This window comes from Chelon labrosus, assembly GCF_963514085.1.
Source record: "Chelon labrosus genome assembly, chromosome: 14".
Classification (NCBI taxonomy): Eukaryota; Metazoa; Chordata; class Actinopteri; order Mugiliformes; family Mugilidae; genus Chelon; species Chelon labrosus.
In genome coordinates this window covers 13,952,166-13,965,952 of record NC_140347.1, presented here as the reverse complement: position 1 = coordinate 13,965,952, position 13,787 = coordinate 13,952,166, and the positions used below count along the sequence as shown (strand labels likewise).

At 46.0% G+C, this 13,787-nt stretch overlaps 1 protein-coding gene across 1 annotated transcript in view; it reads left to right on the top strand.

Annotated features, from left to right (window-relative positions):
• The first annotated feature begins 1,073 nt into the window (after window positions 1–1,073).
• The window catches only part of foxo3b (forkhead box O3b), a 42,963-nt gene continuing 30,249 nt past the window's right edge, over window positions 1,074–13,787 (top strand). Inside the window, exons 1-2 of the mRNA XM_084560525.1 lie at window positions 1,074–1,315; window positions 1,630–2,360. Of these exons, the coding sequence (XP_084416651.1) occupies window positions 1,803–2,360 (558 nt within the window). The 5' untranslated portion in view covers window positions 1,074–1,315; window positions 1,630–1,802. The remainder of the gene's footprint in view (window positions 1,316–1,629; window positions 2,361–13,787) is intronic.

Sequence of the window (13,787 nt, the reverse complement as noted above, 5' to 3'; positions counted from 1 at the left end):
AGCATCACTTACAGGATGGAGGACCAGCAGCTAGGATGTCTCCTCTGGTCTCTGGCTAATAAACAGGGTGACGTCATTCTGGACTTGGAGAAGGGGGGCGTGGCCTGGGCGCCGTGACAGGCGTGATTGACAACCTGGCTTCCTCATTAAAGGCACAATCAGCCACTGAACTTGGGAGTACTGGATACTCTTTTAATACGTATAGTGCTTTAAAAAGTCTTAAAATTGGCAAATTATTTGAAGCTTATATATTATTACATTAAAAAGTGTTTATGTTTATTGATTTTACGTTTCATATCTAATGGAATGAGTCGATATTATGACAATATGATGAATTAAACGCACAGATAAAGTGGTTCCATTTAACAGACGTGCGTCAAGACGTCATGGTACACACATATTTCTTTAACAGTAGTTTTACATGTGACAAAATGCAAATTTTCTCTTCCTCAACTTTATCTATCCATCAAATACAGGTGTAAATTAGTTGAATGTTGACTAAATCCACACTATATTTAGCAGCAGTTGCTATGTTGACAATTAAACAACGGTTTGAGTGATTTTTTCCACTAATATAGGTTGTAAATGAGTCTTTTTGTCCTCAAACTACTTAACGTAAACTTAATGTATGTTGAATTTCTTCCCCAAATAAATCTCGATGTCTAATTGTGTACCATCTTATGACATTGAATGGGCAGCCTATTATTTAACGACGGAAAATAATCGTGAAACTGCTTTGTGAAACTCGAATAAAGAGGGGGGAACCAGCACTACTGTGGTGTGACAAGTTACTGACACACACACACACACACACACACACACACACACACACACACACTCTCTAAAAATAAGAATCATGTAGACTTATATTGGACCAGCACACTTTGTCTGTGACAGTAAAATTCAGGACGTGTCAGGACGTGTCCCAGCCTCCACCTGCGCTCAGACGGAGCCGTCCGGTTGAACTGCAGTGTCTCTTTAAAAGGCGATCCCATGCACAGGATCCAGGGGGCTGGCCCTTGATCGACTCGCATGCGTGTGTGTGTGTGTGTGTGTGCTTTTGTGCGTAAGAGTGTGTGTGTGTGTGAGTATGAATGCTTGTGTGTGGCGAGCAAATCGAGATACAGTAGTAACCCAGAGTGAGGTGGCAGTCTTATTCCACATCGACTTGCCCTGCATACATCCTATCTGTCTTTATATCGCAGAGCGCATTTGAGGAGTGAATGAGAAAAGAGCCAAGATGGCATCTGGAAGTGGATGTGGACAATCCGGGATCTAGTCGCCACTGGATTTTTTTTTTTTCACTGAGTGCAAGGTATCTCATTTAAAGTGTTCGTGTGGATTTATTTCCCAGAGAAACGAGGGCTGAGACATTTCCCCTCAGCCACTAATCTCATGTAGGTGGACTCGGGTCCTTTCACCAGGACGGGATCTCGTGTAGTTCTTCTTTTACTGAGCAAGTGGTGTAATAATATCTTCATTTAAACCAAGGAGCTGTTTAGTGCAGCTTCATTGACAGATGTTAAACGTTCACGCTCCAGCGGCTGTGTTGCGTCTGTTGTGGGATCGGCTGTCTTTAACTTGTCTCTAACCGAGTGTCTGTTTATTCTTTCTTTATATCTTCAACAGGCGTTAATAGCAAAGTTGCTCTTGGACCCTGTTGGGACTTCGCTAGTGTAAAACTGCAACAAAAGACGGGAGCGCGCATTCATGGGACGCGACTTTGACAGCTCTACGTTTCTTGTCTTTTAACTTTACTACCTGGCAGCTGGGGAGAGAGATTGTGACTGGAGCTGGACATAATGGCTGAGGCTGCGCTCTCAGACGAACTCCCGGACTTGGACGTGGCCATCGACCCAGACTTTGAGCCGCAAAAGCGGCCCAGATCTTGCACCTGGCCGCTGCCACGGCCAGACTCGAACGCAGGGAAACCGGAGAGCAATGACACAGATATCATACCCGAGGAAGAGGATGACGAAGAGGACAATGCCACCACTACGGCCATCGGTGTCGATGGCTCCGGCGCGGCGACAGAGGACCAGGGTAGCAACAGCCCCATAGCGGACGGAGCGCTCTCCTCCCCCGGCCACGAGAGCGGAGGCTCCCCGCTCTCCTCGCACTCTCCGTCGGCTACCTCCGGCGCTCTGACCCCCAGCAGCTTGGCTGCAGCGCAGACCCCAAGGAAGGCATCATCTCGCCGAAACGCCTGGGGAAATCTCTCCTACGCCGACCTGATAACCAAAGCCATTGAGAGCGCGCCAGACAAGAGACTGACACTGTCCCAGATTTATGACTGGATGGTGAGATCCATCCCCTACTTCAAAGACAAAGGCGACAGCAACAGCTCTGCAGGATGGAAGGTAAGAGTCGCCCCAGCACACAGCCACCCCCTCCTTCCTCCATCAAAACAAAAACAAAAAGCATGTGGCTTGTAAACCCACTGACGTACAGAGGGAGAGAGAGACACAGACACTCACACGAACACAGTTACGCCAGCTCTGTCGAGTTTTTACGAGCGCCTATTTAGAAAACCTGGCACTCATTATGTCTCTCATTAACATGCTAATGGAAATTGCAGAGCAGTCTGAAAACAGAAAAAAAAATGAGGTAAAATACACCAGGGGGTCATTTCTGATCATTAATCGAGGCAGCGTGGGACGTGATGACCTACAGGCTGCACACATATCCCCTATACTGTGGCGTTAATGTAATTAATAGACCTTTGGAAAGGTTTGGAAGAGGACGCATGTTCATGTCTTTTTTTCTTTTTCTTTTTTTGGCACGATATTAGCTGGAACTGGAGCAAACAAACGTTGTAACCGGTTTGTCTGGAAACACAGTGGCCCATTTTGAGTGAGGCAACCTCTTTGAGACGCCCAGGGAACGACACAGTTACATAAGACAGTTACTGAACAGCAGATAAGCCATTAATGGGCCAATGAGCTGAATGTAAACAAAGCGATTTAAAAGTATGGCCGTGTGGAAACATGTCATTCCTAAAAAGCCATCTCCTCTGCGTGCCACCTCCGATGTGAAACAGCCAGTGTGGTTGGATACAGTCATTTGACATTTTTGTGGTGTTTTCTGCTTTCATGTTTAGTAGCTACATTTCCATCGTGTTAACTGTAGCCACAGAGGCATTACCCTGTTTGCCATTGTTATGTAAACCTTGGCAGGGATCCGTCAGTCTCTCGGGTCAGGTAGGCGACTGCCAAGGTTGCTGATCCTGCCATGGGGGAATTGCATAACTGCCGAGTTGTCCTGAAGTTTGGGTGAGCCGCTCAGGCTTTCTTTTTTTAAAGGCATCGATCTGGTCACCCAAAACACACATGGGACCTGTGTAAAAGAGGCCGGCTGGGAGGAAGGCACAAAAGGTCAGGGAGCAGAGATTAACACCCTTCGAGAAAGCTGAAAGACCAGTCCCATGGGGGTGTGGAGCCTATGGGCCATATTTTGTCAGGGCTTCTCAAGTTTTGTTATGTGATATGCTTCAGTGACGAGCAAAGGAGTGGTGTGTGTGTTGCTCCACCAAGTCAAGGCCGGGTTCACCGTCACCATGCAGGGTTGCTACTCCTGGAATTTCGGGCATGAGGGCCAGGCTGTCGGTGGTTTAGTGTTACACACGGCCTGTCAGTAAATCTTGGCTGCACCTCACAGGCTGTGCAGTCTGCGCCGTCCTTTCCAGAGAGAGTTTAAATGAAGTTGATTAACGGAGACCTTTATGTAGAATCATACATCTACAACATTAAGGCCTAGACGTGTCACAAGTAGGAGATCAGACTGCAGGGCCAGGCTGTCAGCGGACTACCTGTGCACGGGGACTTTTTGAGTCTGCTTGCTCTCCATTTCCCTCTTGGAGATTCTTAGGTTTCACCTCCACACAGTGCCGGGTTTGAACACCTACAGTTTCATGCAGCCAGGGCGCCTTTGTTGAGGAGATTTGCTGAGCAAATCCTAATAATCCCCCTGGGTTTCTCTCCCAGGCTCCCACCTACGTCACCCTGCTTCGTATCTTTGTCAGTTAACCATCAGCCCTGGTAAAAGTAGGTTAAGACAGCAAACGATAACACATTTATCACCTTAGATTGTCTTTAACCGAGGAAAGCAAAAACGTGCCGTTTGGTGGTTGTCCGATGGAGTTCAGAGACAAGTTCACATGCTCTATATCAGGACAAAAAAAATAAAATAACCAGCTGTGCATTTTCTTCTGATTTACGTTCTAAAAATAAAAATGTACTTAGAAACAGGAATCACACCAGAATCAGAGCAGGTTGTCAGCAATTTTCATTTGTGCATTTGTTTTAAAATCATAGCAGATTGTGTTGGAGGAGTTGATCTGGGGTTAAGAGAAACTTACAATGAGGGAATGACAGGCCGCATCTCAAAATAGCACCTGTAAACACATAACCCTCTGAGTGTGTGTGTGTGTGTGTGTGTGTGTGTCTGTGCATAAACGAAAGATTAGGCGCACCTGTGTGTACTTGTGTGTGTGTGTGTGTGTGTGTGCAAGTATTCCTGACTGCACTGAACCTTGTGCTTCAGTGTTACTTAACCCTGCTGTAACACGCTCCCAATAGCTAATCATCACAGGCCAAGACCTACTTGTGTCACTCTTATTTAACAAATGTAAAAGCGCCTCGGTAACTATATACACGGCACATACAGTTCTGCCTCAGACGCCGTTGGCTGCCTCGAGTTCTCGTGTATGTATGTGTGTGTGTGTGTGTGTGTTTTTTTTTAAACCCGCCATACATTCCCGCGCGGACATGCACAGACATATACAGTTCATACGTCTGGTCGTGTTCAGGCTCATCGCTGGAGCTCTTGTTTGTCTTAATTTATACGACAGTCTGAAATTAGTTCGGTGGAACAGCTAGAACACGCGCACGCCATCCGACTTCATCTGGAGGCGTATGGATAACAGCCGGCGCGTTGATTATCATTTTAATGACGTGGCACCCCTAAAGCGTGGCTTGAAATTATTTATTGTCCCCATCAGGGCTGGATAAAGGGGACGGAGCATGAAAAAGCTGTTCATCTGTGTTTTTGAGGATCCCAACGTAACCATGACACCTAATGAACGACAGCGGCTGGAATCTAAACCCTCTCTGAGGTGTACATGAGAGGAGCTTGTAAAGAAATTCTGATAATAATGAAGAAAATACCCCAAAAAAGATTAGCTGGGGGAGGTCGGGTGTGCGTGCAGGCAGAAGACAATCAGAAGTCCTCTCTGATGGAGCTGGCTCCGTGCCAAGCGGGAGGAACTGAACCAAAAAGGCAATAAAAAAGGGGAGTGGAAGGGGTTGGGGTTGGGGTGGAGGGGCGCATATAGACAGAAAAAGGGAGTAGAAGAAGGAGGAGGAGGGGTGGGCGCTCGGTGAGTAAATTAACAAGCTTTGCTCTAAATTGGTGTATTACAACCGCCCTCTGGCTGTGACTCCCAGTGGAGGGGTCTCAGGGTGTGTAACGCCAAAGGGGACGATGGGTTACGGGAACCCACCGGCGTCACGCGCCCCCTTCGAGTCTGAGTAGTGTCACCCGGGTTCTGGTCTAGTTCCATTTCCAATCAACGGGCATGTTTTGTCTGGAAACGCCCGAGGAGCTTTGTTCCGTCTAGATTCGCCCCTGAACAATTACTCTATAGGGCGAGAGGTATGTGGATAGCTGCATGTTACGCTCATACGTGACTGATGATCGTGTCGTTTAACGTACGTCGGCAGCGGTCGCCGCTAAAGAAGCTACAATCGAAGACGGCGTAGAAGCTGTGTGTAAGGTGAAAGGTAGTTGCTTGCAATGATGGAGAGCGATCTGAATCTGCAGCTTCCTCTTGGCTTTGTAGAGAGTCATAGCGAGTTTCTCACTGCGCCACTGTCCAGCCCTCAACTTTTACTGACTCTCACCTCCGACAACTCACTTACGAGCAGACATATGACTAATATGAATCCTAATGAGGTGTAAATAAGCATCTGATTGCTGACAAGTCGACTGTGTCTTCGAAACTTGTTTCCTCTTCTTACAAAAAAAAAAAAACCTTAAGCCCAAAACTGGATTTGCGCTTGAGGCATTGTCTTCTTTAAACAGGAAAGGGCCTTCCCCAAACAATTAGAGTCACGCTATTGTCTTTGTGTGACGAAGAAATATGATTTCCCTTAATTGCGAACCTTTGGCTCTGTAGCGCAAGTCCACGAGGAGCATATTTTCGTTTCTCTCCCTCTATTTTTTTTTCCCCCCCACATCATCTTCTGCATCCTCACCGCCCGTGTCACCCTCCGCTCGATCCGTTCTCCTCAAAGACGCTCCTCAATTATTCAGTGCGCTCGGGATGAATTCAGATCACTGAATTAATTTTTAAGAGCATGTCCTCGGCTAAAGGCTAACCCCGCTTTCCCAGTTTCTGTCTCCTCTCTCTTCATTACTTGAACTACTCTTTTTTTTTTTTTTTTCACCGCTCTCCCCTACGCCATCCCTCATTATTTTCCTGCCAGCTCCCTCATTTATCTGGATGTAAAACACTGTGGCGAGCGAAAACAAGCCGTCCCCCCCCCTTCCCCTTACAGCCTGCTGCTGCTGCTGCTTCACCTCTGAAATAAAACTCTTGAAATCTTGGGCCATAATGAACGGAGATAAATCTCAGGGCCTCTCCTCTCATTATGAACAAAAAAACAAGGAGTTAAGGGAGTGTCCCTTTCTCATCTTTTTTTTTTTTTTTTTAAGACTCAAGACATTGTTAAAGAAATTAGTAGTCTTAAAACCTCATTGCGGCGCAGGTGGAGACGTGATGATGATAGTTGGAGGCAGACAGGTCGCAGGATTTATATGCTGCTTGTCTTTTGTCTACGCACAGCTGCCTGCACATGCCGAGTCCTTGATAAAAATCTAAAACACAAACACTTATGTCTGATTACATGCTAAACGCTAGGGTTTAAACTGGCAGTTTGCCTAAATTCTTGCAGGATATAGGTTAAAGGAATGGCCTGCCGCTGTGGAGAACATGTCTGCGTACAAACCTGTTCAGGTTTTGAGTCAAACAAACATGTAGCATGTAAATCAGGGCCCTTTTAAGCAGAGCCCAGCCAGCTCTTTCCCACTTTTCCAACTCTTTATGCTAAGCTGGGCTAACGTGCTGCAGGATCCAGCTGTATAGTCACTGCACGGGCATCGGCATGGTATCAATCTCCTTGTCTAACTTTCATCAAGAGCGAATACATGAGCATTTCCCATCGTCAGTCAGAGAGGCTTCAGTTCAACCTCAGAATCCCGCAGGAATAAAAATTGCATTATAATATTCATTTTGTTAGTAATTGTGAACGTGCCCGGCTATGCTGATGATGTAATTTCCCCCCCTCCGGCCGCACGCTAAACATATCACCGGCCGAATTCTCTCAAAAGATTAAGTTATTCATTGGCGCATCAAAACCCGGCGCTCCAAGAAATATCTCGTTTCAGTATCTTTCCAGGGCCTGTTGAATCACCAGCATTTCTGCTCCTGCTATCAAGGCGCCCTCACACCACAAAACATTTACTCAGCAGTTTATGCAACATCAGATTACACTGATCTTTTCCAACTGTTGGTGCACGAAACTGGTGTCGCGGCCAGATAAACTCTCGCAAAGTGCACTGCTGATGTTGCAAAAAAAAAAAAAACTTAAAGAGGTGACGAGTAAAAAAAAAAGAAGAGTGCATGAGTGGACTGTTGCAATTGCAGAAATTCCCTGGAAAGAGATAAAAGAAAGGCATCATATACAAGACAATTGTGTTTCTTTTTATATCCAGGGCAAACACACACACACACACAATATCCAGGTCAGTATGGTTGAGCAGTAGTTTTTCTGGTGGTTAGAGACTAGTTGTTAACTAAAGGGCTGCGGTTAAATGTCCTGCAGTGCCCTTGAAAGCACGTCATTACCTTTCTTTCTGCTCCGGGCTTACTGTTCTATAGTCAACCCTGACCTTTGACCGCACTGTAAAAGGGTTAAACAAAGAACCCTTGTCTCGCGCAAAGTCAATAAATTACATAGAGCGAGTTGTACAGATGTCAGAGATAGAGAGAGTACAGGAACAACCAGACGCCGGGCTGGTTGGAAATCATGCAACAGACATGTCACGCCAAGACATACTGTCTGTCTGGCTCTGCAAAAATAAATAAAACATGTATAGGAAACCAGCAATTACATGGCCCCCCCCAACCCCACTCCACACCCACCCCACCCGTAGCCCAGTTTGCGCTGTCTAAATAAGCAAACTGGCAGCTGGCCCAGGCTACATATTTACTGTACAGATGAGTGAGAGTGGCATCAATCATCTCATTAAAGTCTAAGCAAGAAAGTGAATTTCCCTAAACATCAAACTGCATCATCTAATCCAATCAGCTTTATTTGACGTTCACTGTGTACATGTACACACATACAAGGAATCTGGGGGGGGGGGGGGGGTTAAGTGCTTGTGCAAGGTACCTCAGTCATGGACGTAGGAGGGATTGAACCAAAGCTGCTGCTTTAACCAACACCGAACAGCCCCCCCAGAAGTTTTTGCACGCATATACCTGACAAATAAACTTTATCTGATTTTGATTTGAACTTTTAGTGTCGTGCGTGGGCAAGAAGCATCAAGATAACGGACGTGTGTGCGCGTCTAAAATAAGAAAGAAGACGCACAATTGCCACTGCGTCAGCTGTTTCCTCCGTTTTCATTTGTCATTTGTGTATTAATGCAGTAAACAAAACAATAAAGGAAGTCTCTGGTTTCTGACAAAGGAAATAGAGCAGGGGAGGGGAGGGGGGGGGGGGTCTCTTTAGTCTAATATAGAGTTAATGACTATCCAAAAGACGGCTGGACCCCCAGCTGCTGTTTTTGTGCGCCTGTATTCATATGCATAAAGGCATGCATACTTGTGTCAACAGGGCAAAGGAGAGAGGGGGGGCTGTTACTTATTTGTCTCCATAGCAACTGATAAGTGTGTGGGGGGGGGGGGGGGGGTGACCGACCCACAGATAACAGAATGACCCAGTGAACGCATCCCTACTCTCTCTCTCTCTCACACACACACACACATAAACAGAGTCAGTCTGCACATACCTCCCATTCTGGCCTTACTTCTCAGTTTCTCTGATAACCACATTGCTGAAGTGGGCCCCTCGCCTCTGTGCCTCCTCCTCCTCCTCCTCCTCTGTAATCGACTCCCTTCACCAGCATACATACCGTACACACTCCCTCTGTGTGTGTGTGTGTGTGTGTGTGTGTCTAGCATATTTTTATATGTGGTGACTTGTTCATATATTTTTAGAGGCAGGAGTTTAAAATTATGTGCAGCGTTTTGTGTATATTGGCAGAGGGGGCAGGGCGGATAGCTCCCCTCTCCACGCCCGTTCGTCAACTGCGAAGTCAATCATCAGCAGTCGTCCGGCTTATTTGAAATGATCACCTCCCAATCGGGCTCACCAACGTGACTCTTGGCTTTTTAAACTTTAATTTGTTTTCTTCTGAGCCTGTCTCTTTCAATTACACCACTCCACCTATCTGGCATCGCCGAGTCTGCAAAGGACGGGCTGAGCTACTGTTCCTGATTAACATTTAATTGACTACAATAAAGCTTTCTGTGTCGGAGGAGCAAGACAGCAAGAGGAGGAGGAGGAGGAATGGGAGTGAAAGTGATGCGCTGCCGACATGAAAGGAAAATCGCTTTCATGAATCTTGCTAAGTTTCTCTCACTCACTTTTAAAGCCAATACCGCGCTGCTTTCCCTGCACCGTTCACCGCCACCCCCCTCTCTCACCTCTCTCCATCCACTCATTCCCTCCCTCTCGGGCAGGGTTAGTCCAGATTGATGACAGCAGATTAGACCGGGGATTATGTTAGATTAAGCCATAGTCGCAGCTAAATTGAGCTAACCCACCTGTGTGAGTGTGTGTTTGTGTCTGCGCACGTACAAACATGCATCATGTGGATGAGTCACAGAACTGGATACTGGATACTAATTGTGATTAGCTCTTGAGAGTGGTGTGATATACTGGATCGTATCAGTGGGCATTATTATTAAGAGCGCTATTCATTGCTGCTGAACTGATTAGGGAACAAACTCTAGAAACGGCCGTTCTATGAAATGAACCAGTTATTGTGTCATGGCGCCTTCATCAGAATCAGCTTTATTGGTCAAGTATATGTGCACATACCTGTGTGAGGGGTCTGTGGAGATTTTACCGCCCCGCTTGCTGACCCTGGACCGGTACAGGTCCCGGATGGAGGGAAGGTCATTACCTATGATCTTCTCTGCAGACCTGATTGTTCTCTGGAGTCTGTCCCTGTTGTGTCTGGTGGCAGATCCAAACCAGACCGTGGTCAGAGCAGACTGGATTATTGCAGTGTAGAAAATGATCAGCAGCTCCTGAAGCAGGTTGAACTTCCCGAGCAGACATAGGAAGTACAACCTCTGCTGGGACTTATTTCAAACAGTGTCTATGTGGGAGGCCCACTTCAGGTCCCGTGAGATTGTGGACCTGTGGAGTCTTCGAGCACTGAGTTTGCATATTCTCCAGTTGTGCTGCGGGTTAACTGGTGATTCTAATTTGGCCATAGGTGTACACGTGAGCATGATTGGTTGGTTTTCTGGTGGTCCAGGGTGTACGCTACCTCTTGCCAAGTGCCAGTTGAAGTAGACTCCCACCCCCTCGTGACCCTGAAGCATAAGCAGTAATGGATAATGACTAGATGGAGTGCATTGTGTATACAACAATGCATCTTATCTCCAAAAAGAGTTTAACCTTTCACTCTTGCAAAAAGAGGCTATTGGTGTTTTTCATTTGAACCAATGCACGGTTTGTACTTCTGCGTTAATTTGACGGCGTAGTTACGGCATGAGCCAAGAACCTACGCAGGCCCTAACGCCTTAGCTTGACGTGCACCTGACGCAGGCTGTATTGGTCCGCTTGGTAGTAGCGCGTTTGCCGTTTTTTCAGCGTGAGCTAGACTGATGCGTGGGCTACGTGTGTTGGCTACGGCCGCCTATGTCCTGCAGAGGTATAAACCGTGCTTAAGGAGGCTGAATTTCAAAGTTCCCAGGTGGAAATCTCAACTGGAACGTCCCTTTAGCTCATTTCTGAATGAGTCGGAAGAACCAAGCTAACCCTGACCTCAAAATCCAAGATGGCTGCTCCGCACATCAACAAGCAAAAGCTGCAGTAATATATATTGTTTAAACACAGGCCTGACAGCATTCCAAGCTCCGATTTTCAAAGTGAATCAAGTGCAGGAAGGGTAAAATGAGTCAGTTCATCTTTTGATGTTTCATCCAGTAGTGAAATGAACAACTTTCTGCTTATCTTACTTCAGGATTTTCTGCTTTTCTTTGCATTTATATGATCATAAATTGGATCTTGAATATTTTGGACGATTTACTCTTTACACTGAGGGACCTTCATTGTGCATCTTTCTTACATTTCCAAAAAGATCGATCGGTTGTGCATTTCTGCTTGGCCAGGGCGCAGCTTTACATAGGCTCCGAAAGGCCTGAGAGTGGAAGCACACCAACCACAGGCACGGCACTCCCAGATTTGATAAGCAAAGGCTGAGAGTGCCATCAAACAGCCGTCCTGCCAGCCACCTGTTCAACCCGCAAGCTTTCTGTGTGTGAACGCGCAGGATTCTCTTGTCTCTGTGAAATCCTATAGGTCAGAGTCACACATGCAAAGCGTGTCAGTTTCTGGTATGAATTACACAGCTTGGGATGTGTTGCTGTACACAAGCCGAGCTCCAGTGTTCCACGTCCTCCATGCATCATTAAAATAAGGGAATGATGTTTTCAGTCCTTTCTGGGCCGTCTGATGAAAGTTCCCATAATGTCCCTACACTGATTTCTCTACCACTCACTACAGCTTCTTTAGTACATCCCCTACTCTTTATAAAGTCACAGCTATGTCCCTGAACTATAGAGGTTATGTTTGTGTCCGCATGTGTGTGCGGACGAAGCGAGCTGTTGGATGAAGGCAGGCCATTGTCAAACACAGACGAGGCTGAGGTCACATCAAAGTCTGTATGCGCACATTTCTGTGCGTTAAAACGTTCTGCACAAGCGAAAAAGAGAAAAATTCCTTTGGTTTGTCGTGCATATGCCTAATTTATGTTTCTCACATGCGTCCTTTTTTTTTTCCTTCTCCTGCCTCGCATGAGAGGCTAACTGTGAGGGTACCCAGGAACACGCAAGGGATAGAGTTTCAATTAGATGTTTTTTGTTTTTTTTTTAGTCACACTTCAAAAGCTGGAATTCATCTGCTCTGGGGTGGTGCAAGTTTAAAACTGAGCCTGTGATCTATTGCATCCACACGCCATCCCTCGTGTGCTGGTTGGGTAATGTGATACATTTGTCATGCCTTATACTGTAGTTTTCACTTTTCCTGTATAATATCTCAGCCTTTACTGGATGGATATTTACTTTTTTAGTTTTTTGTACAGACATCCAACACTTCCAAGGCAATGTAGCCCGATAATAGTGATGATTCCCTGACTTTAAACTTCACTTTAAAGTTAAACTTGTCCAACACTTCAAGTTGCATCTTCACCAAGCATCTGCAAAACTTGACATCCCCACTTGTTGAACATTGTAGAAATTATACCTGCCAAACAGATTGTCGTCATTGTGAGCGTGTTGACGTTAGCATTTAGCTCTAAGCTCTCAGACTCCTAGATGTTTTAGTGTTTTAGCATCAGTATCCAAGCTTGATTAGAAAGTAGATACCAGATGAACGTCACCTCTTTATTTTGGTTTCTCTCCCAAAAATCCTTAACTTATGAGAAAATGAGTCAGTAAATGAGCTCTAGTTATTCGTCCTCCTGTCATGACAGATTGGAAAAAAACTACACCCAAGTTGTGCGACCAGATTAGAAGGTCACTTTTGATCTGTGGGCTCCTTCCTTTCCATTTCTTCCCTCCTCTCGTCTTATCTATTATCGTTTATGAGGCCTAGGTAAACCTCAGTGTTTGCACACCTGGGTTTTATAAGAGTGGGGGAAGGCAGGAGGCTGATAAGGGTCAGCAGACATGCCTGCGGAACACAGCCACAGCAGATATGGGTCGATCTAATAAGAATGCGCCTGGATGCTGACAGCACACACACACACAAAAGAATACGACTTGACCTTCAGCCAAAGAATTTTTTGGAAATTTGTCTGATTCGGGTATGAGTCAAAAACTGAAGAGCTGACCGAAGAATCTTGCAGATGAATTCAGCTCTTTTAAGGCTGAAGGTGAAACTGTGGAGTTGGTGAAATCGGATGCTGGGGTTGTGGGCAGGGGCATGTACACCTTAAGCTGACAAAGGGAAAGGTCAGAACTTGACTGGTGGCCCAGTAACCCAGAGATAAAGGTTCCAGTTGGACCTCTCACCCACAGACCTATACTCTCAGAGTTTGACAATTGGCAACTGATAGAAACGAACCTCTTCTACGTTCTCCTGTGTACTCTACTCTGCTGAAATTCAACATGAGAGTGTTGCATTTGATGCAGAGATCTCAAACATAGATGGTACACTGAGGATATGAGACCCAAGTTCAAAGGTCAAATCTCCAGACCAGCTGGGTCTATATGAGAAGGAAATTTAAAAACTCACGGCTGCTGTAACTCTGCTAAGCGTTTCGTCCCTATGTTCTGAGACCTTGGTTTGGACCTTGAACCTCTGGTAAACTCACCATACTTATTGTGCACCTGCATCCCCTTCTACGCCGTCAATGAAGACCACACAGACTGCACAACCCTGCAAATTTGTGACCGGACATCCAATGCTGTATAAACAGAACAG